Genomic DNA, 24,113 nt, shown 5'->3' on the forward strand with positions numbered 1-24,113 from the left:
TACTCTGGTACTTACAGCTGTGGAATGGCCCTTTGGGGGCTATTTAAACTGAGTGTAATTTAGAACAGCCCTGAGTTACTCAGTCCTGATCTGATTAACTTCTATACCTTAAAAACAAAAAGTTCTCAAGCAGAAAGACTCTCTGTAGCCTAGTCTCTATCCCAATTATACTCAGGTATACACTTTGCTGAAATTAGATTGTTCTTGAAGTTTATTACTGAACTATGCTTCCACTGTGTATTTATAGTAATCTCAATTTTGGTTGCTGCCTTTGAAGTTACTCTGACAAGAATGTCATCCAAGAATAGTACTGCAGACAAATTCCTTGTGATCTCAAACAATAATCAGCATGACTATTATTTTCATATATTCTATGCAAGTTGTTTATAGGCCAAATGGTGGTGTTTTGTATTAAAACTGTGGGTTTAAAAAAAGCAAATGTAAGAAATTACTGGAGACGGGGATTAACTGAAACCTCCAGATAACTTTTACTAGATCTGTGAAGTCCCCTAGTATTATTACTGTTCATATGAATGATGCTTCCCTATAGAAGCCTGCGTAAATGGTACATCCATTTAAAAATCACATAAGATCTAGAACTGCTCTGATTCTTTCCAATTTCTTCCAAACCACAAAAAAAGCTCTCTCCCTCCCTCCCTCCCTCCCCCCTGCAATTACAGATTACCAGAATAAAGATGAGAAATAACTTCTTCCTTAGTGCCTGAACAAAAATGGAAGGGGATAATATGTACATCAATTCTATGGAGAATCTCACAATCTGATAAAATCCTTTATAGTATTTTTGTGGATAATGTTCTAGCCACTCTTGAATAAATCTTGATAACCCTCCTCTGTTTGAGAGGAGGTACTGAGAAGGAGTCAGGGAATCATGTTTGACTCTCATGACTGAGGATGCATTGCCAGATTCTTTTCTGTCTCCTGTGTGATCTCTGTTACAAACCAGTTTCTCCTCTGAAACAGTTTGGGGAGTAGGGACATTAAGAAATTCTTCTTTTATTTATTCTTGAATTCTATTTTTTGAGGAAGCAGCAGCAAACTTCTCATTTATGTCAGCAGTCACATTTAAAGTGGAAGCTTGAATGGCTCTTCAGAATGCTTGAACAGTTCTCAGCATCTCTTTAATGTGGATGTCAGCTTGCCATAGCTTCCACCATGGATTTCTCTCCTTGTGGCAGGACTGGGAGGCCATGGATCCTGAAGAATATCTCAGTTAATCAAAGGAGCTAATCAAAAGCATCTGAAAAAATTAAACTGTTAGAGATATTTTATAATAATGAATCTGAGCTTTCATTTTTTGCGACAAGAAGTGCCTCCATGTCATTGCACTATAACAGAACTGCTGTGGAAAAGTAAGTGACAAAACTGATGTTTTAAGAGATACTATAGCTGCCTCAAAATTGCATCTTAATTATTCCTCTACCATTCTGTCAGCTGGATCTTTAGCAGATGGAAAAAAATTCTGTGTGGGAATCACCTTATCTTTAGCCAGGTCTACAATTAGGCTTGGCAGGATTTGATTTAAATTGACATATGTCAGTAAGCACTGATTTCAGCTGACACATTGAAATCAACGAAAAAATATATACATCAGTAACAACTGTGTGAAGGAGCCTCCCTCCAGCATCTAGCATTCGCAGGATTCAGGTGCCACTGGCCCTGTGGCAGCACAGAGAGCCTTCTGCATCCCCCTTATCAAGGGACTACGTGAGGGGGGCTGTGACAGCAGAGCTGAAAAGAGCTCCCTGCACGATCACCAGGCCAGTGACACTGGATCCCTGCAGGCACAAGGTGAGGGGAAGGCTGTGATCCTGGCAGGGCAGAGCAGAGATCTCCCTGCCAAGGCTGTGAGGACATGGAGGGCCACTCCACTGCTGAATGGTTCCTGCCCAAGGAGAAAGCCATTTAGCAGTGGTGTAGCCTCCCTATAAGCTGGGGGCTCGTGCTGCTCCTTGCAGTTCTGGCCAGGGGTCTCTGCTGTGCCCCATTAGGACCACAGCCTTCTTCCACACCTTGCGACTGCAGGGTTTCAGTGTCACCAGCCCTCTGGCAGCACAGGGAGCCCACTGCAGCTCTGCTCACTCACTCACCAGTCAGGAGTGAAGCGATAACCCTCGGCAAGACCTAGTCAGCAGCAGGGTCGCCTGCCCCACAGCCAGAGCTTGTTCTCCTCCCCTGACCAGGGGCGTACGCTCTATGTGACCAGGAGCACAGCCTCCCTGGACCGTGCACCTGAGTTTCTTGGCCCCTCAACCATGCACGGAGCCCCCTACAGTCCCACTGCCAGGTCTGCCCTAACTCCAACCCTTCCTCCTTAATTTCTTGCAACTGTAAAAACTGAAATAGTTGTTAATTTAAAAAAATATATATATATTGTTAAAATTGGAAAAAAATAAAAATAAAATCTGCCAAGCCTAGCTATACCATATGTATGCTCCTTTGAAATTGTGGACAATTTTGATTTATCCATTTGCATTTTATTAAATTTCATCAATGTCTGAAAGCATTAGCCTTTCTTAATATGCTCCCATTGAATATTATTTACCAAAGAGAAAATAAACCTTTAATTTTTGTTTCTTTTCCTCTTCCAGGTTTGACTGAATTCCCAACATGTTCTCAATTCTATTATTATTATTTATTAGCATGGCTGTCGATTAATCACAGTTAACTTGCGATTAATCACAATTAATTTTTTTCAGTTAATTGTGTCTTAATCGCACTGTTAAGCAATAGAATACCAAGTGAAATATTTTTGGATGTTATTTCTACACTTTCAAATATATTGATTTCAATTACAACACAGAATACATAGGATACACTGCTCACTTTATATCATTATTTTTATTACTAATATTTGCACTCTCAAAATGATAAAGAAATAGTATTTTTCAATTCACCTCATACAAGTACTGTAGTACAATCTCTATCATGAAAGTGCAATTTTCAAATGTAGATTTTTTTTGTTACATCACTTCACTAAAAAACCAAAGCAACATAAAACTTTAGAGCCTATAAGTCCACTCAGTCCTACTTCTTGTTCAGCCAGTTGCGAAGACAAACAAGTTCATTTACATGTAGGTTCATAATGCTCCTCACTTATTATTTACAGTGTCACCTGAAAGTGAGAACAGGAGTTTACATGGCACTTTTATAGCTGGCATTGCAAGGTATTTACATGACAGATATAAAAATTCTATTAAAGCTAATGTTAAAAAAATTATATGATACACATTGAGAAAAGAGTCTGTACATCTGGGTATTGTGCTTAGACTATAAACAAATACAAAGTTTGTTTTGAAAAGTAATATGATACATAGAGTACATAATCAGCAATAACTCAAATTTAGGTGAACAGATTTAACAATACAGTTTAGAAATCAGAATCCAAATACTCAGATACATCACTCATGAAAAGTTGTACAGCAATTTGGTTGTGGAAAGCAAAATATATCAATGAATGGAGATTGTCCCAGGGCTGCCCAAAGGATTCAGGGGGCCTAGGGCAAAGCGGGCGAGCTGCGGCGCTTGTACTCACTCAGCGGCAGTCCGGGTCTTCAGCAGCATTTCAGTGGTGGGGGCCCTTCAGCTGCTCTACGTCTTCGGCAGCACTGAAAGGCCCCCCGACACCGAAATACCACCGAAGACCCGGAGTGACTGAAGCGCTCCCTGCCACCGAAATGCAGCTGAAGACCCGGACCACCACCGGGCCAGGGCTCGCGGGGCCCCTGCGGGGCCCAGGGAAAATTGCCCCACTTGCCCCCACCCCAGGCGGCCCTCAATTGTCCCTCAGTAATTGAGAATTTAGGGTAGGTTGTCCATTTAGAAAAACAATCCATGAGAAAAGTATTTCAGTTACTTTTCTGACTGCACTTCTCATCGGCACTCCAGCTCATCCTTTCTGGAATTGCCAATGTCCAGTGATGTGTTCTATGTAGATGTCCCTTGACCATCTGATGGCGTCCAACACCATGAGTTGCCACATCAGCCAAGCATGGGCGTGCGCAGCACATTTCATTAGGGTGTGCACCCAGGGAGCCCTGCCCTGATCCACTCCCTCCCACTTCTTGCCCCCCTCAGAACCCCCAACACCCCTGCTTCTTGTCCCGACTACCCCCTCCTGGGACCCTGCCCCTAACTGCTCCCCAGGACCCCACCCCCATCTAAGCCCTCTGTGCTCCTTGTCTCCTCACTGCCCCTCCCGAGACACACCCCACCCCATAAGTCCTTCCCTGGGACTTTACCCCCTAACCTGTCCCTTGACTGTCCCAATCCTTAGCCACACCCTCGCCCCCAGACAGACCCCCAGGACTCCTATGCCTATCCAACACTCCCTGTCCCGACAGGATCCCCAGAACTCCCAACTCATCCAACCCCCCCTGCTCCTTGTCCCCTAAGCACCCTCTCCAGAGACCCTCCTGCCCCCTAGTCACCTCCCAGGACCCCACCAACTATCCAAGCCCCCTGTCCCCTGACTGCCCTGAACCCTAGCCACACCCCTACCCCCTGACAGGTCTGCTGGACCTTCCACACCCTATCCAATGCCCCCATTCCCCATCCCCTGACTGCTCCCGAGATCTCGAGGAAGATCATGGGTTCACCCTGAATCTGAAACGGCATCTCCTGGACTGAGTCCCTTCTACTGCCATCGATATAAAGGGATGCACACTTCCTGGCATTGAAGCAGAGTCCCATCCAGTTAGCAGCCTGTCTGGTGATGTCAAGCAGTAGTTGGAGACTCTCGGAGTTGTCTGCAATCAGGATCAGATCGTCTGCGTAGGCCAGGATATTTATTCTGTTGTCGTATAGATTGAAACGGCCTAGACTGCTGGAGATCACTCGAATGAGCAGCTCCATGGCTAAGTTGAAAATGATGGGGCTCAGAGGGCAGCCTTGTTTCACGCCGCTATGGATAGGAATTCCAGGCGTCTCTCTTTCCATGGAGCAGAAGGTGGTGGTGCAGCCTTCATATGGTTCCCAGACCAGTTGGAGAAAGTTTTCAGGTATCCCAAACTCTCGCAGCATAGCAAAAATGTGCTGGTGGGGCATAGATCCAAAAGCATTAGCCAGGTCAAGCCATGCTATGGCACGTTGCCTCCGTGCCCGCCTGGCCGTGTGGATGGCAGTCTGAAGGACAAAGTTATGTTTGTAGCAGCCTTCGCATGACATGAAGCCTTTCTGGATGGAGCTGACAACTCCTCCGTTTACTGACCAGTCTGTGATCCTAGCCATGAGGCAGCTGGCATACAGTTTGCACAGGGTGGAACAAAGAGAGATGAGTCTCCAGTTGTTGGGGTCATCTCACTCGCCTTTCTTGTAGACAAACACCATCACTGACTTCTTCCAGGAGCTGAGAGTACAGGGGAACTGTTTGCATTAGTTGAAAATGGCAATTAGTACTAGGCAACCAGGGTCTCATTTTTTCAGGAAGTTGTAGCGAATGCCATCTTTTCCTGGGGCTGTGTTTTTGGTCTTTGTAAGTCTGGCCTCTACTTCCCGTAATGTAAAGTCTTGTTCCAGGTCCTCCGAAAGTGAGAACAGGCATCTGCATGGCACTTTTGTAGCCACTATTGCAAGGTATTTATGTGCCAGACATGCTAAACATTCATATGCCCCTGCATGCTTCAGCCACCATTCCAGAGGACCTGCTTCCCTACTGATGACGCTCGTTAAAAAATAATGCATTCATTAAATTTGTGACTGAACTCTTTGGGGAAGAATTGTATGCCTCCAGCTCTGTTTTACCCGCATTCTGCCATATATTTCATGTTATACCAGTCTCGGATAATGACCCAGCACACGTTTGTTTTAAGAACACTGACAAAATGCAAAGAAGGTACCACTGTGAGATTTCTAAAGATAACTATGGCACTCAACCCAAGGTTTATGAATCTGAAGTGCCTTCCAAAATCTGAGAGGGACAAGATGCGAAGCATGTTTTCAGATGTCTTAAAAGAGCAATACTCCAATGGGGTAACTGCAGAACTCAAACCACCAAAAAAGAAAAGCCACCGTCTGCTGGTGTCATCTGACTCAGATGATGAAAATGAACATGTGTTGGTCCTCACTGCACTGGATCGTTGTTGAGTAGAACTTGTCATCAGCATGGACGCATGTCCTCTGGAATGGTCACTGAAGCATAAAGGGACATATGAATCTTTAGAGCATCTGCCACATAAATATCTTGTGACGCTGGCTACAATAGTGCCATGTTAACGCCTGTTCTCACTTTCAGATGACACCATAAACAAGAAGCGGGCATTATCTCCTGCAAATGTAAACAAACTTGTCTATCTGAGTGATTGGTTGAACAAGTAAGACTCTGTGAACTTGTAGGTGCTAAAGTTTTACATTGTTTTATTTTTGAATGCAGGTGTTTTTAACATAATTCTACATTTGTAAATTCAACTTTCATGATAAAGAGCTTGCACTACAATCCTTGCAATGGGGGAATTGAAAAATACTATTTATTTTGTTTTTTACAGTGAAAATATTGGTAATAAAAATAAATATAAACTTAGCACTGTAGACTTTGTATTCTGTGTTGTAATTGAAATCAATCTATTTGAAAATGTAGAACACACCCAAAAATATTTAAATAAATGGTATTCTTTTTTTAAAAATCACGCGATTAATCACGATTAATTTTTTTAATCACTTGACAGCCCTATTTATTAGATATGTTGAATAATACTAAGCTCTTCTATAGCAGTTTTCAGCAGTAGATTTGAGAGCACTTTACAAAAGAGGTAAGTATAAAACTTTCCCTATTTTATAGATGCGGAAACTGAGACACAGACAGGTGAAGTGATTTGCCCAAGACCACTCAGAAGTCCAGTGGCAATGTCAGGAATAGAACGCTGATTCCCAGTCCAGTGCTCTAACCACTAAGTCACACTCCCTATAGTCGTCCCTGGTTTTGCAGATTAGACTCATTCTTCCAGATTTAAACAGTTACATCTCTTCACTAGTGGAAGAAGAGTCAAATGAACAATAGAAATGGATGCTGTGTCTACTCTTAATTTTCTTTTTCTATTATCTTTATTTCATTAAGATTAATAGAGTATTTATGTTTGTGAGAGAAAAAAAATGGACTTGACCCTGTTGTCAATGACCACACCAGATTCTGAGACCGTTCCCATAATTCACTTTGGTAGTAACCCTCAGCTGATTTCCTATTCCCGAAAAATAATGCCCACTTTCCTTGCCAATATAATAAGAAGCCATCTTAACAACTCTGGAGGAAATCAATACCATCAAATTCCCTCCATTAGTAACCCCAGATGGAATATTTAGAACAATTTTACTTACGAGAATGTCTTAGGATCCTTGCTGTACTGGAAACATATTCACATTTTCCTCAGATGCCCTAGCAACACCAAAGCCTACTTATGATGCTGACTCTGGTATCATTTTTGTAGTATCTCCGAGGTGTCCAGTCTCTTTCTGATGCTCTGACTCTAAATCCAAAACGTGTCAGATTTAGAAAGATGAATTCAGAGCCACTCCTATAAATTGTGAGGAAGGTAAGATTTGTGTGGGTGGGGCACTAGTTCTCTGACACACAATTTTCTCCAGCCTGAAAAATAAGTCTTCCCTGCCCAAGTAAATTAGGCCTTGAAAGGTACAGGAAGCCTAGGCAATAAATTTTCAACAGCCTACAAAATTATATCATAGCAATCCTCAGTTTACCAACAGGTTATCTGTAAATATGGTATTTTATATATACACTCAGACATACCTACAGTTGGCACCATGGTCACGGCTCCAAAGTTTAGTTACAAGTTCTATTATAAGTCCTATTTTTAACTCCTCTAATTTTGATCAGGAAAATTCATTTGGCCTGAAAACTGTCAGTTTTTATGAACAGCTGAACAAAAATTGGTCATACAATGTTTACATTAGAAGTCATACAAAATAACTCCCATTGGAATTTTTTTTTTTATTAGAATCTTGCTCATCTTTGGATTCTCTCTCAAATTCTTCATATGGGTAAATCTCCATAAAAAGTACTCATTGGCTGCACCATTTTCAAAGAAAATTGGTTCTTATTAAAGTCTTTGAGGGCTATTCACAGAGCATTAAATTTAAATACATGCATAAGTATTTGCATAATCAGGGCACAAATTAAGTTTGCTCCCATACTTAGCGATAGAGTTATAAAGTATCTATAACAACATCAAACATTACTGTTAAAACTGAAACAAAGATACTAAAGCAATTATGGAAATGAATCATTAAGGGAAGGTAGATTAATACTCAAATTCTATTACAAATTCATACAATCTCTTAAATAAGACTGTTGTTTTCCTTTCTTCTTTTTTTGGGGGGGGGTTAATTATTGGCTCAATTCAGTAACTGAGAAGCAAGCTTCTTTACACCGCCACATCACAGTTATAAACCCTACCAAAGGCAAAGGAAAATAATTGTCCAGTCTAATTAGTCTGGGTAAATATAGGGAGCATTTAGCCCTTTGCATGTGGAACTTCCACTGAAGTAAATGAAAGTTTTGCAGAGGGCTTGTAGAACTGGACTCATGAACTACACGAGATATGGAATTCTACTATCTAAAGCTGAGACTCCCTGAAGTGCCATACATACATACGCAAGTGCACACACCACACTCTGAACATGTACTTATTAAATGTGTAAAAAAACCCAAGCCCCAGGATTAGTTATATTAAAAACTCAAAAGTAAAAAGTTACAAAATTAATCTTGCTACAACAGTATTAATATAGCCAGTTTGCACGTCCTATATATGTATACAGGATACATTAACAACAAAGGGGTAATACATTACATGTATATTTGAAAAGAGACAAATTTTGACACTTCCTGACTTTTGAATGCTTAATCTTGCAGAATTACTAGTAGGTTTCTATTTATTTTTCCATTCAGATTTCCCATGTTTTTTCAGAGGGGGAGGTAGAAAAAGGAATAAATTATAAAATCTGGAGGTAATTGGATTACTGTTTGCTGGCTTTGTCAGCAGAATTTGAAAGCTCTTTTCTCTACTACTATTCACCTTGAGTTAAATTCACCCTGTGAGGAGGTCTAGCACAAAAAGACTATGCAAACTTAAGCAGAACTTAATGGTATACAGCACAGGTCTCGTGCAAGCCCTCAGCACAGGAATGCATTTCATAGTTTCATAGATTTTTAAGGCCAGAAGAAACCACTGTGATGACTTGTCTGATCTCCTGTATAACACAGGACATTCTGAATTAACTCCTGCTTCATGTCCAATAGCTGTGGTTGAACTAGAGCACATTTTTTAGAAAAACATCCACACCCTTTCACACTTGTGAAAAACCAGCAAATCTTATAAGTCTTTGTACCTACAGATGTACACCTGACTATAGCTCCAATCCTGCAAAGACTTGGGCACAATGACGTCATTGGGACAAGACACAAGGCATAAAGTCTTTGCAGGATCAAGGCCTGTATCTGTAAAAATGTGTTGTGAATTTATGCACATATAGAAGGTTTGTACTGCAGATGTTCAGTATCCAATTTTCTAATGATTATAACTTTGTTAAATTGAAATTAATTTTCTTCAAACCAATGAGAATTGTGTCCATCCAAATTTCAAGCTGTTTTTGCTGTAACCTTGTTCCAAGAAGCATGGTTATAGTTTCTAAAACATTAGGGTATTTTTTCCATCTTCACCAAACTCAAACCTCTGAAACCCAACCTTTTAGCGGAGACCAAGTACAATGCCAGCCACAAAAATGAATTATGGGTAAAAACGTGCAAATCAATTTAAAAAAAGATAATCAACTACAGAGCACCATATTTCTGAGTGGATCTGAATTTCAGTCACACTTCAAGCCACACCACATTTCTAATATTTTATTTCAAATATTAGCGGTAATATTAATAATAATGTATCTAACTCAGACTTCTTTACCTTGTATCATATAATATGAGGGCACTTGTTTACTAGCTATCCTCTTTACAGTACATTTTGTTCAGTTCAAACTCCTCATAAAACTGACTAAGGCAAAGAAGCTCTGCCAAAGTGAAATCTGAGAAAGCTCACCTTGCAGAAAGGTCTTCTAGTCTTTCAAAATATGAAAAAGTTCTTGCTGCTTAGCAGTCGCATACACAGACACAGCATCTGAAATAACTGACTCATATGCTCAACAAAGGAACTTATTAAAATTAGAGGGAAAACTGAATCGTTAATGTTTTAAGCGTATGCAAGGTCAACAGTAACCCTTTAAATTTTCCACAGCATGACTCAAAGAACGTGCCACCTAAGCTGATGCATTACACACTGATTCAGACCACAGAGCTAACGGTATATTGTTTTCACATTCATCACCGGTTTCAGAATTTGCTACAAAAAATAAAATCTCAGTGAAAAATGTGAAAGGCACACTTTGCACCATTTTTTCCATTTACTGTGCCGAGAAAAGATATATGAATGTGATGATCAAGCAATCAATCTCAGCAAGGCACGGGTGATAGTGCAGGCAGCTGGTAGGGCCCTGGGAGACAGCTCTTAGACTCTCTCCGTCTAAGCTTACAGAAAGGACTACTAAGAGCAGTGGAAGGTGGGAGGGGGACAGATGAGGGAAGGGAAGGGGAGGGGGGAGACAGGCGCTTGGGGGGGGGAAAAAGAGGGCTCAAGTTTCCCAAAGAAAACAGTAGTCTTTTCTGAGATGATAACCCAGGTACCCTCTGGTCAAGAATGTGGCAAATAAACAATGCATCAAAAAAGTGGTAGAAAATGTTTCCAATATGACAGAAGTATTGGCATCTGCTCATGTGTACCTCAATGCCCTGGATAACCCAGTTGCACATTCTTATCTGAAAGCAAACTCAAAATCTACTGAGATCATACCAACACCTCTAAGTTTGTGAAGAGAATCTTTTCTTAAAGTATTCTAATAATATGTTGCCAGGGTAAGAAAGACATTTTCTAAAGCAATTTCTGTCACTTGTCTGTGATGATATGACCAATGCCCCAAATAACTGTCATCAATCTATTTTATACTTCTCATAACACTGCTTAGCAAACATGTTGAACAAACAGGTGAAAGCAAGTCAAAAACTGTTCTATCGGAATATGTTGTTTTGATGTCACAAATTTTAAGAACATTTTGAAGGAATATTGCAAATGCTACAGAAAGAAAGGCTATTTAATCACTAACTGAAGTTTTTCTAGAGTGCTACCTTTGCATATTCATGCTGGTAGAAAACATCCCCAGCACAGCTTTGGAACCATCTGGGAAGTAATGTCCATTAGGACCAAGACAATAACCTCCTCACAGCAGCAAATGTTCAGACCTAAGAGGACCATCTGGTCCTCATCATATCAGTGACTTTGTTTACCACAGTGGGTGGGTGGCAGTGTATCACTTTCAGGAGCCTCTTCCTGCTCCTCTCCCTCTTTCTCCTGAGCCTCTGGTGGTGGTGGGTTTGTAGGTGAAGGGGACCAGGTAGCCCATGACGCTGGTAGGTTAGGGGGTTTAAGATTCTGGGCTCTATAGATCGCCCATAGGTCTCAGTATGACCAACTGGGTGGCATAACAACGGGCAATGCCATCCATGGTTGTGCTTCCCAGCTTTCCCCTTGCATAGGTAGTTGTTGGTGAAAGGGTTCAGGTTTCGGAGAGGGATGATGAGGAGTGTAAAGACTCAAGTCACCCTATCCGTCCTCATCACTGGATAGTGGGGGTGTAGATCCCATAGGAGTGCCTATTCGGCTCAGTCCTTGCCTGACTGGGGTGCTGTCGGTGCTGAACAGAGGGGTTCCCGGCGTGGAGGAGATTGTCAGGTCCTCCTGTCTGGTGAAGGGTTGCGGTACTGGGAAGCTCAGTGCCGTGGATGACAGCGTAGCATGCTCTGACGGTGCCAAGGTCTTGTTAGGCTGTGTATATGCAGCAGGTGGCACCATTACACTAGCCGGTGCTGAGGCATTCTTTGGCACTGTTGGTGCCAAGCTAGGGAGCTTAGCTTTAGTTCATGTACCTGAGTGAGAGCCTGGCCATGTCAGTGTCTTGGTTCCTCAGGATGTCTCCGTACCAGATGTTCCCAGTGCCTCTTGGGCCAAGGTTCTCGGTGCCATCGGTACTGGGGCACATTTTTTCCCAGGAGACCGCTTCTTTTTATGGGGATCTCTGAGGTGATAATTGTGACCGATGTGTGGTCACCTTCTTAGGTGTAGGGTCCTTAGACATGGTTTGGGTGGACCCCTTGTCTGAGGCTGTTGCTGTAAACTGTTAGCCAGGAGGAGTCCCGGACTCTGCGTCAGAGGCTGGCTGAGGGATTTCTCCATCGTTTTAGTTGGAGGTCCCCGGCTTTCAGTGTCCTGGCAGATAATTTCTTGCAGTGTGGACACTTCTGTGGTACATGGGTTTCCCCGAGACAGCGGATGCACTGAGTGTGACCATCCAATACAGGAACTGATAGCCTGCAGGTGAGGCAACGTTTAAAGCCAGGGGAACCAGGCATGCCTGTGGCAGTTCAGGTCTATATAAAATGGACGTAGTTCAGTCATCGTTGTAGATAGCCACCAGTAGCAGGAGGAAGCTAACAAAATTAAGTGGGGGGTTTGGGGAAGGGGGGGTTAGTGGGTAAATAAGGACGGAAACAAAAGGGATCAATAAAAAAGTGTGAATATAAGCAATTTACGAAACAGACAGGGACGCTGCTGTTGCTCTGACTCAAGCCAAAGACAGTAGAGAAGGAACGAGGCACTGTTGGCTGTGCATGCTAAGTAGCCGCCCGGAGTGGCGCGAAACAGCTGCCACACGTGCACGGCCAATCGGGGCACTGCTACTATAAATCTCCAATTACAAGCGCAGGGTGCCAAGACACCTCAAGTGGAGCACCCACAAGGACACTCCTTGAAGCACCAGCAAATGTTCCCTTCACATGTACAGTACACATGGACAAAATATTCTCCAAGACAAGGAAGACTTCTTGAAATAAGTTTTTATATTTCATTATGAGCATAAAATTGAACCCACTTCGCAAATGTATCATTCAAAAATGGACCTTGTCCTAACTTTCCTACTCAGATCTGAACCTTAGAGTTCAGAACATGAGAAGCTAGCATGAAACCTCCAAACTTAATTATCAGCTTGGATCTGATATCGCTGCCACCAGCCAGAAAATTCCAGTGTCTGGCTCACTCTGGTCTCCCCAAAACCTTCCCTGGGGGACCCCAAGACTCAGATGCCCTGAGTCTCACCACAAAGAGAAATAACCCACTACCCTTCCCCCTCTTTACCTCCTCCCAGATTTCCCCGCCCTGGGTACTCTAGGATATTTCCTGCTTCAAGTCCTTGAAACATAAGTACCGAGAGATCAAATCTCTCTCTCCTCTCACCCAGAGAATATGCAAAGTCAGGCTTAGTAAATCTAACACAAAGAGATTTTCCCCCTCCCTTCGTTTCTTAGCATTAACCAGTGAAAAAACTCAAACAGGTCTTAAAAAGAAAGCTTTATATAAAAAGAAAGAAAAAGACATAAAAATGGTCTCTGTAGCAAGGTGACAATATACAGGGTCAATTGCTTAAAAGAAAAAATGAATAAACAGCCTTATCCAAAAAGAATACAATTTAAAACATTCCAGCAACTACACACATGTAAATACAAAAAAACAATATAAACCTATTGTCTTACTATCCTTGTACTTACAACTTGGAAACAGAAGATTAGAAAGCCTGGAGATAGAGAGATCACTCTCAGAGCCGAGAGGGCTACCGAACCAAGACAAAGAACAAAGAACTTACACCCAAACTTCCCTCCACTCAGCTTTGAAAGTATTTTGTCTCCTGATTGGTCCTCTGGTCAGGTGTTTCAGTTCACTGTTTGTTAACCCTTTTATAGGTGAAAGAGACATTAACCCTTAGCTATCTGTTTATGACAGACCTATTCCAAGAAACAGCCATTTCCAAGGGGGAAATTATGGATCCATTTTAAGAAAAAGTGAAATTTTCATGTTTTACATTTTAAACTAGTCATTTTGTCTAATTTCACAAAAAAAAGCAAATTTTGAGGGGCATAGGTTAAGCAAAATAAAGACACCACCGTTTTCAGGTGAAATTTTGTGGGGGGGAAGTTGTCACCATTTTAGCACAATTTTAGCCTAAATCTTTCACCAATCCTTGTAACATGGACATGAATAAATAAACAAGCAGTATAATAATAAGGAACACTATCTCTTTTTCTTTATTTTCTTGTCAACCTTCCACAAACATGTAGGACCCTCCTCTTAAATGCTGCATATGAAAATGAAGTCAGGTCCAACTTATGTGCCTTGTAAATATGTGAAGACTAGATGATGCTGTGGAAAGCATATACATCAACAGGAGCTGCCCCACCACAGTGAACTGATTTTTAATTCCTTTAGAAAGGGGCTTGCCACTGTTCTTGTGCAATTCACAGAAGCAACTATGCTCTGGTCAAGTCTGAAACTTTAATTGTCTCTACACCTTGGATGGAAAAGATCATCAGTTGTCTAATGTGCTTGGTTTCCTTCAAACCGATTTAATAGCCCTTCCATCATCCATCTCCTCATGCACTAGAGTGGGATGGAAAAATGGCTCTCTCTTCTTGGACTCATGGAAAGCTGAGTTTACTTTAAGTGTGAATTCCAAGGATGTTCAGACTATGACTTGTTCGTGTGGAATTTACATCACTTATAAAGCACAGTTCAATCTATAGACCCAATGATTGAGCTCCCTATTTTGATAAGCTTTTGGACGATTTTGCTACTAAGAAACAGGATAATTTTAATAAAAGGGAAAGCAGGCATGTTCAAACAGTGGTACACTGAAGGCTTATAAACTAGAATGAGTTTCTGTACACGGAATATCTTTACAACCTTCAGGAACTTTCTGATAGGAAGATGAGATAAAGTCATCTGACAGACCCTAGTACACTTCTAATGATACTTCGGGTGCTCAGGCTTAGTTCTAATGATATCCCCAGTGAAGAAAGACAAGATCTAACAGACTCCATCACAAGGCTTATTGCTATTAATTGTACCTTTATGGTTTATCCCCAAGAATATACCTATCTGAAGAAAATCTAATATTTCTGGAATTCCTTTCCTTGGTGGGATTAAAGTATTTCTCTCTGCCTTACTGTAAGAATTTTTCCATATCCTGGAATCAATTTTTTTCTTGATAATAAAAAGAACGAGGAGTACTTATGGCACCTTAGAGACTAACAAATTTATTTGAGCATAAGCTTTCGTGGGCTAAAACCCACTTCATCGGATGCATGCAGTGGAAAATACATGCATGCATCTAGTGAAGTGGGTTTTAGTCCACGAAAGCTTATGCTCAAATAAATTTGTTAGTCTCTAAAGTCCCAAAAGTACTCCTCGTTCTTTTTGCTAATAAAGACTAACATGGCTACCACTCTGAAACCTTTCTTGATAATAAAATAGTATCTATTACTTGCTGTGATTGTGGCAACAACTCTTGGATCTTAGGTTTGCCACACTCTCATCCATCAATATCCAGGCTGTCAGCTTGAAGAGAGATTAGTCCATATGGTTTACTAGTCCCTGCATTAATATTAACACTTCTTTACCACTATTCTCATTTGGTTTGTGATAGAGTTCTACGCACTTTAGAGGAGCAGCAATTTCTTGGCCAATACTTTCCCTATATTATGCTTCACCCTAGTTAAGATTTATTCAAACAACATTCAGTGTTCTTTTTACAGGTGTTCTAAATTATTTATTAAATTATAATTAAACTGAGATTAAATTCTACCATGTTACCCAATGCTGATAGACACCTATTTTAACAAAGACTCTTTCCTCCCAACTGAGAATTTGCTTTCTCTATTCTCACTTAACAATACAAAAATGAATTCACTGTAAATCATAACAAAAAAGCAATTACCTCCTCCATAGCCTGCCCCCGTCAATTTAAAACAAACTTGTGCAGCATGCAGCAGTGTCTGTGTATAGTTAGATGCTTAGATATAATTGCTAATGTGGCAATACAGATAGCGTTATTTATATACCCATGATACTCCAGTTACCAGTTTATTTGGTTTTGGTTGCTAGTTAGTCTAAATTTTGTGGTTACCTAGTTTATTTTATCTCAGCTGCTAGTTACTTTCTATTAGGGTACAAAACCTTAGCTAATATAAATCAATATTGCTCCAGTGCAGTTGGGACACCAATATATTACTAGTTTCTAGTGCTCAGTCAAAAGAAAGGGAGCTTGCTACTAATATTGTTGATTTACACCAGCTGATGATCTAGTCCCAGAGCATTTACTTGTATTCTGGATACAATGGCAAAATGGTACATTGAGCTAATCTAAAACTGGAATTTCTGGCCTGCAGAGAATACTGATATTTTGACATTAGCTTTTGTCCTAATTCAGGACAAAAAGTCAAACTATCAAAACTTTTTGTTTTGACAGCCCTAAATCAAAACGTTTTATTTTAGGTCAACATGAATCTCTCTAGTCACCTGAGCCACTGTGGTGCCTCATGTGAGTTGTAGTTCACTGTCCTTCCTCCAACTATCCTCCTGTATAAGCTCCTACTCCCCCGCCCAGACTCTCTATATCCCATAATGCACTGGGATCTCTTCCTGTGGCTGAAACACTGCAGTACTTAATCAACTCCCATAAGGCTTTAGATGTCTCCAGGCTCTTTTTCCTCTCCTCTGGTCCTTCATCCTGCCTGCCCCTCACAGCCCCACCTCCTGACATCCTCATATGCTTTTCAGCCATTGTTTCACATTTTAAAGGTGAAGGTGTAAAGGTTGAAAAGTATGTTAACAAAATGTAATTCCATGTAATGCTTTAGTTGCGGGGAAAACACTTAACTCTTAATTCAGCTGTGAGCAGATAAAAAGCCTTCCAGTTCACCTTTGAAAACAAAACAGCTCATGCAGAAGACCTGAGTAGCAATAAGAAAAAGATATGGGAATATAGTAACCTAGCAAATTTTAAAAAGCCACAGTTTGTTGCTCTGTAAACCCAATATTTGATACACTTGCATCTTTACCCCTCAAGAAACTGTCAATATTGCTGACAAAGTGACCAAAATAAGACCTCAACTGGACATCAAGAAGAGAGCAATACTTTAATATTGAAAAATACTAATTTTCGCTGATTCATTTTTGTTTTAAAATGTGCTGAAATGCTCAAGGACAGCACAAGCTGCGTATGCATTTTTTATGCAGAGCTTACAGAATTTGGCACATCACAGATTTAATAGTTTTTTTTATATATCACTATTCTTTTTGCTCAGATATCATCTTCTGTATCAGTACACACAGTGGCAAACACTGGAACTATAGGAGCCTCACAGTGGCAAGTTTATGTGAACATATTGACACATTCGGGGAGGTATATTAGAAGTAGTGCAAGTAGCGAACAGAATGAGACAAAAACTGCGTCTCTAATGAAAGCTGCTTTACATCTCTAGTCTTACCTAACAATGAAATAAAACACCAATTGTAAATAGGCTCCTATATTGCCATTTTCACATATAACTCAAACAATATGATTCCTTGTACGCTAGGAAAGTGACCTGCTACTGCCATAGCCCCCAATCCAGCAGGGTTTAAAAGGCTTGGTTGCTAATATAGATGAGACAAGACTGTTTACAACACTATCACAGAAAGTCTAAATAAATAAATAAAAATAATATGCATTTATACAGTACATTTCACCTAGACATTTCAAAAAAAAAAAAAGACACTTTCACAATGGTGGTGACTATTATTATCATCCCCATTTTACGACAGGAAAACTAAGGCACAGAGAGACCTGGACACGTGGAGATTGGAGCTAAAATGCGTCTAATTTGCTGTCCCTTCTGGATACAAGAACAACTTGGGACCTACTTCTGGATGAAGAACTATATAAGCGTTTCAGTTTAATGCAAACATACAATCAGTCAATGGCAAAGCTAGGATAGAACCAGATCTTTCTACAATTACTCTAGCACCTCTCTACATTGAACCACATATCCTCCCTTAAATGGAGATGAGGTAGAACACTGTATCTGTCTTTCTGTAACAGTATTTAAAACAATCTTCCGTTAACTAAAAGAGCAGCTAATGCATTCAGCATGTGGAAGGCAAGCTGAAGACAACTACTGCTGACAACAGGTCATTCATTGTCCTACTATACGTGGCACCTGTGAGGAATTTTTAAATCATATTTAAAGTGCAGTAAGCAGATTTAAAATTCCTGTTCCGAATCTAAGTTCAAAAAATATCTCTATGATCTTTTGCCACAATACAATACTTTTCTGATACAAATTTGGGGCCCAAAGAAATAGCAAAGCACAGTGAAGAGACAGAAACAGTAGTAGTCATTCATACCATTTGATTGCATGTTCTCTATGGTGAGACAAATGAAAATTGTATTAAAATTGGTAGCACTTTAAAGAAACTGTCAATAATTGATACTTCATTAAACTTTAATTAGACAGATCATTTACTATATTTATTATACATTCATAATTATATTTAGTTACTTTTCAATTAATCTGTACTAAAAATATTTAGGCCCTTTGGAAAGTCTACATATTTTTCAAATGTTCATATGAAAACAATTTGACAATTTGTTATTAATGATACAAAAATTAGTAAATATTAGCTAATGTATACATCAAAACACCTTGAGAAAGTATGAATATTATTGTGAGAATTGCCCCAAGTTGTAGGGGAATGCAGAGAAATGGCAGCATTTGGGCCAGAATTACATTCCAATTCCGTCCCCTTTTGAATACCTGAGCCTTGCAAAAAAACACATAAAATCCAGCCACAGCTGGCCAACAGAGAATTCCTTCAGAAAAGGGGAATTCACAGTTGGAGTAAAGCCCACTATCCCCCCAACCTCAGTATAGATATTAAGAGAAGGAACATGACTGAGTAGAGAATGTACAGGGGAGTTCTGCTTCACTTTCTCCTCCATAGCAATACTCTTACCCTTACAGTACTTCTACACTGTAGATGGGAGCATGCCTCCCAGCCAGTGTAAACAGACATACACTGACTCTGCTCCTTCTAGCACACTAAAAATATCATTGTAGAATACTGCAGCATAGGGGACAGCACCAACTGGGGACCCTGGGAGTCGGCAGGCTTGTACTCAGGCAGCTAGCCTGGGCCACAACATCCACAATGTTATTTGTTAATCGCACAAGCTCCAGCAGAGCTAGCATGCAACTAGGCTGGTAGGCACACTCCCAGCTGCAGTGTAGACATACCCTTAGGGACCTTCAAGCAGCCTTATTGCACAGATCGGGACAAAGCAGCTTGAGAATCATGGAGTCAATTACAACTTCCTCCTGCTCATTTCTCTCCTGCACACAGTGTAGCGGTGCAGGAAATAAATCTAGTTCTTTTTATATATGTCATAATTTTTCAGCCACTTATGTACCAAGATGAAAGGCACCTTCATTAAGATTAAGAATAATCTTTAAACAACTTAATTCAGTAACTTACAAATATCCTGATAAACCACATAATTTAATATTAGTTAGTGCTACTTATATTTTAAGTCCTGTATCATCCCTTACTTTAAGTAAATTTGTCTCAAATTGGCCCTTTATGAAGATATATGGAACACTATTAACCTGGTTAAGGCTCAGAATTTACATTCCTTAATTGAAAACTGCAACGTTTATCAATTACTGCTATTTATACCTGGTTTATCCAGGATTCCAGACAGACCAGAAGGAAATGTCCCTGTTCACAATCTAAGCCAATCCTAAACTTTAGCTAGTGTTGTAGATGAACAGAATAAAGTACAGTGATGTGAATCAGGCATCTGTGTAATAATCAGGAACTGCCATTTTAATGGTAATTCCTAAAGAAAATGTAGCCTGACAACATGCATCTAGGACAGGAAGATCAAAGTGGGAACCAAAGATACAGGAAATTTCTTCCACTACTGTTATGGAGCACATGGCTTGCCAGTTTTCTTCCTGATTGCCACCTTCTGCAAAACAGATGACTTTTTTTGAGTGGTGGACTGAATCTTGTACTGTATATAAAGCACTTAAGAACGAAAAGGATAACAACCATAATGTATATGTACTGAGACACTTTTCATAATTCATATCTAAGATGTTTTGGGGCCCTCAGCAAATATTATGTTTTGGTTCCTGAGCATAGGTGCCAACTCCGTGGGTGCTGCAGCCCTGGAGTACCCATGGAAAAAAATAGTGGGTGCTCAGCATCCACCGGCAGCCCCGTGGATCAGCATCTCCCCTTCCCCCCACCTCCCGACCATCAGTGGATCCACCAATTAGCTCCTCCTCCTCCCTCCCAGCCATCCCACCCGCCATGGATCAGCTGTTCAGCAGCATGCAGGAGGTGCTGGGGGAGGGGAAGAGGGCGAGAAGCCAGTAGCAGGAAGAGGTGGAGGAAGGGAGCGGGAAGAGGCAGGGCAGGGGCAGAGCAGAGGTGAGAAGAGGCAGGGTGATGGTGCGAGCTTGGAGGAAGGAGTGGAGTGGGGGCAGGGCCTGGGGCACAACGAGGGCAGGAAGGGGAAGGGTAAAGATGGGGGCTTGGGCACAAGGGGTGGAGTGGGGGAAGGGCCTGGGGAAGAGCAGTGGCAGGAAGAGGCGGGGTTTGGACTTTGTGGAAGGGGTGGAGTGGGGGCAGATTCTGGGGCGGAGTGGGGGTCAAGCACCCCCAGGGAACAGAGGAAGTCAGCATCTATGTTCCTGAGGAACCAAACTAAATTTATATTTATATTTTTTCTCTTTACATGCAAATATATTCCAGCACTGATGAATAGGAACATATTCTTTCTTTCTTAGAGAAAGATATATTTATAATACCTAGCTTAGGCAAACTTTCCAACTTTCATGAATGTTTTAGTACAGGGGTGGGCAACATATGGCATGGGTGCCGAAGGCGGCACGCGAGCTGATTTTCAGTGGCACTCACACTGCCCAGGTCCTGGCCATTGGTCCGGGGGGCTCTGCATTTTAATTTAATTTTAAATGAAGCTTCTTAAACATTTTAAAAACCTTATTTACTTTACATACAACAATAGTTTAGTTATATATTATAGACTGATAGAAAGAGACCTTCTAAAAACATTAAAATGTACTACTGGCACGCAAAACCTTAAATGAGAGTGAATAAATGAAGACTTGGCACAGCACTTCTGAAAGGTTGCCGACCCCTGTTTTGGTATATCAATGCATTTGGGTGGTGTAGTAGTTTCCCAAAGCTCACAGGATTCCACCTGCCCTACCCTACTGCCTTCCTCTTCAGAAAAATCACTTCATTTGTTTCCAAAGAGACAGCCACAAAGAGCAGGAAACAAAGAAACCCACAATCGTACACTTACTTATTCAATGTGAGGTCAAGGATGAATTTGGACCCGAAGGCCTCAATCTGGAAACTTGCCTGGGCCAGATGCACAGCCTGTAGACATGAAAAAAGAAGAACCTTTACTTTTCCTATATGTTTAAAACAAGTCAAATCAGTCATCAAGGTTTGTATTTTTTATTATAGTAAATTGTACAGTACAAAATATCTTATTTAGAATTCCCATAGAAATATCTGCATATTTTTGTATGCCATTATTTGGATCGGTATAGTGAAGGCATAACAAGTACCTACTAAAGTATATACAGTGTTTTAATTGTAATCACCTCATAGCACTCACTTATTCTAAAAAAGTATGAATAATTATAATTAAGGCTATTGTGATGCAAGCATGTAAATACAAAATCATGGAAAAGTTCACATTATACAGTATGCAGGACTCGTTCAAAATAATTCCCTTTAAGATTCAAGGCTTCGCATCTCTGGATGTATCCATGCTAGCGGTTACTAGATCAACAATTCTCAACACATTCATTCAATAGCTAGTCCCATATCTGGAGTTTTAAATTTCAGCTTTAACTTTAAATTTGATCTAGCTGCCAAAAACAGAATGGCCTCAATTCTCTAACCTGAATTATCAAGTCAATTCTCAATATTATTCTAAGTGGGACTAACAATATCTGCAGCATATTCATACATTAGCTGGGAAAACAGGGTCACAACAGACTATCCAAAATTTTGTTTAATAAAAGATTATCAGAGATACTTGTCCAGTGTTATAATTTTTTACATCCATGTGCAGAATTAATTTTGTTATGTGCACCAAACGGAGATGATGTGTGACATGTCACCTTCATATTGGTGCACATAACAAAATTCATGTGGTGAGGGTGGGGCCAGGGCCAAGGGGTTTGGAGTGTGGGAGAGGGCTCAGGGCTGGGGCAGAGAGTTGAGATGTTGGGGGATGAGGGCTCCGGCTGAGCATGCAGGCTCTGGAGTGGGGCTGGGGAAGCGCCTCCTCTGCCCTGGCCGAGGCAGGTCCGCTCTATATACAGCTATTCACAGCTTCAGCACCAGAGAGATTTTATGGTCCTGTCAAAAGCAAAAATTCTAGCTCAGTCATAACAATGGAGCCACCATAATGAACAACCATGGGATGAAATAAACATTACTTTTATGTGTTAGTCTAATCTTATCATTCCCATGTGTCAGCAATGAGTCAGCGAGTAGGGCACCCTAATTAGTGAAGACTAAAATAGTATTTCACCCTGGCAACTGATTTATATTATTTATAACAAGTTAGCATAAAAAGTGTTTTATTACTTTGTGTTTCAGCCATTACGATTTTACGCAATGTGCTTCATTCATGGGAGGCGAAATATTTCTGAAGAATGTTACACATTATTAATAGCATTCTCTTTTGAAGAAATGCATTAATCCCTATATTGTGGGATGCTGACATTCCAGTGATTTATAGTGCTAAAGTGTGATTTGAAATTTGTTTCCTCTTATACAAACAAGTTATAGACAGCATACGTCAAACTAAGAAATGATATTCCTGGAATGTATATAACACTTTGTTTATATGCACACCCTTTCGATGTTTCGCTTTCTATGCATAAGAAAAATTACACATATTGCCTGTGCAGTCTGTATACATGCACACACTTGATACACATATGGGATATATGTGACTTCATGCGTACGTATGTGAGTATGTGAAACCTATATTCTTGTTGTTCCCATCTAGTTATATATAGTTGAAAAGATATAAAAGGAAACTGTTTGCTTGTTATGACAACAAAGGCTACTCTCTAGCTGCAAAATTACATTAAGCTTTCCTGCCACATAGTGCTACCAAGCAAATGCAGTGGAGCTAGCTCAAGAAGGAAGGGTCAGATTCTCTTTTCCATTTTTGCTGCCACCAAAATAAAATTATATGAAGAGAAGAGTCCTCCCTCCTTGCTCTGGTAGGACAGAATACTGTTAATCATCATGACAGAGATTCACTGCATCAGGAGTGGTTCTGGGAATAATGTTGCAGTCTCTTGTATGCAGCAGAATCTCCAAGTTTCTCTCTCCTCCCTCTACATGCCCTAAATTCACACACTAAACTAAGTAAATAAATTATTATAAATCTCGGATTTATTGAAGCCTAAGCCCGAGCCCCTGCTGTCCGGGGCTGAATCTGAAACCCGAGCCCCCACCGCCCTGGGCTGAATTATTGGAATTTACAAAAAGTCACAAAGGTCTCGTAAAAATCACAGATTTTTAGCCATAATTATTATATAAAAACAATATTATAGTTTCACTGAAATTCAGTTCACTCGTTGAAAAAAAGGGCTATGAGTTTTTTCAGTGTTCTGAAAAAAAACAGTATGAGTTAAGGACATTTTGTGAGTGGACTTTTGCTGGGTTCTGCCACACCTCAGCAGTATACGTTCATTTACTTATTTTACCATGCTCTCTCTCCATCATAGTATTTTAGGATTATTTAACTGTAATTCAGCTGTATGAATTTCATAGAATTGTTGTAATTTTAATTTTTAAAAAGCCAGCGAGTCCTCGCAATACTACATGGACAAACTGGATTTTTTAGTTGGTATGGGAAATAGTTCTTACATGTTAACAATTTGACTGCTCACTTTGAATTGGAGAACATTTTCCTGCCTATATTGGAGAAATATCTTATAGCGTGACTCTACAAAGAAAACTGACTAAAATTTGCTCCAAAGATTTACTCCCTGAATGTATTCAGTTTCATTTCTGCCGACTTTAGTAACTAAGGCCCTAGATGCTTCA

General features: G+C 40.5%; 1 protein-coding gene across 3 annotated transcripts in view; it reads right to left on the reverse strand.

Moving 5' to 3' along the window:
• Positions 1–24,113, reverse strand: part of ADAM23 (ADAM metallopeptidase domain 23) — a 204,339-nt gene that overhangs the window by 150,254 nt on the left and 29,972 nt on the right. For all 3 annotated transcript variants that reach the window (XM_050969586.1, XM_050969584.1, XM_050969583.1), the window contains exon 3: positions 21,331–21,407. In XM_050969586.1, coding sequence (XP_050825543.1) covers positions 21,331–21,407 — 77 coding nt within the window. The remainder of the gene's footprint in view (positions 1–21,330; positions 21,408–24,113) is intronic.

This window comes from Gopherus flavomarginatus, chromosome 10, assembly GCF_025201925.1.
Source record: "Gopherus flavomarginatus isolate rGopFla2 chromosome 10, rGopFla2.mat.asm, whole genome shotgun sequence".
Classification (NCBI taxonomy): Eukaryota; Metazoa; Chordata; order Testudines; family Testudinidae; genus Gopherus; species Gopherus flavomarginatus.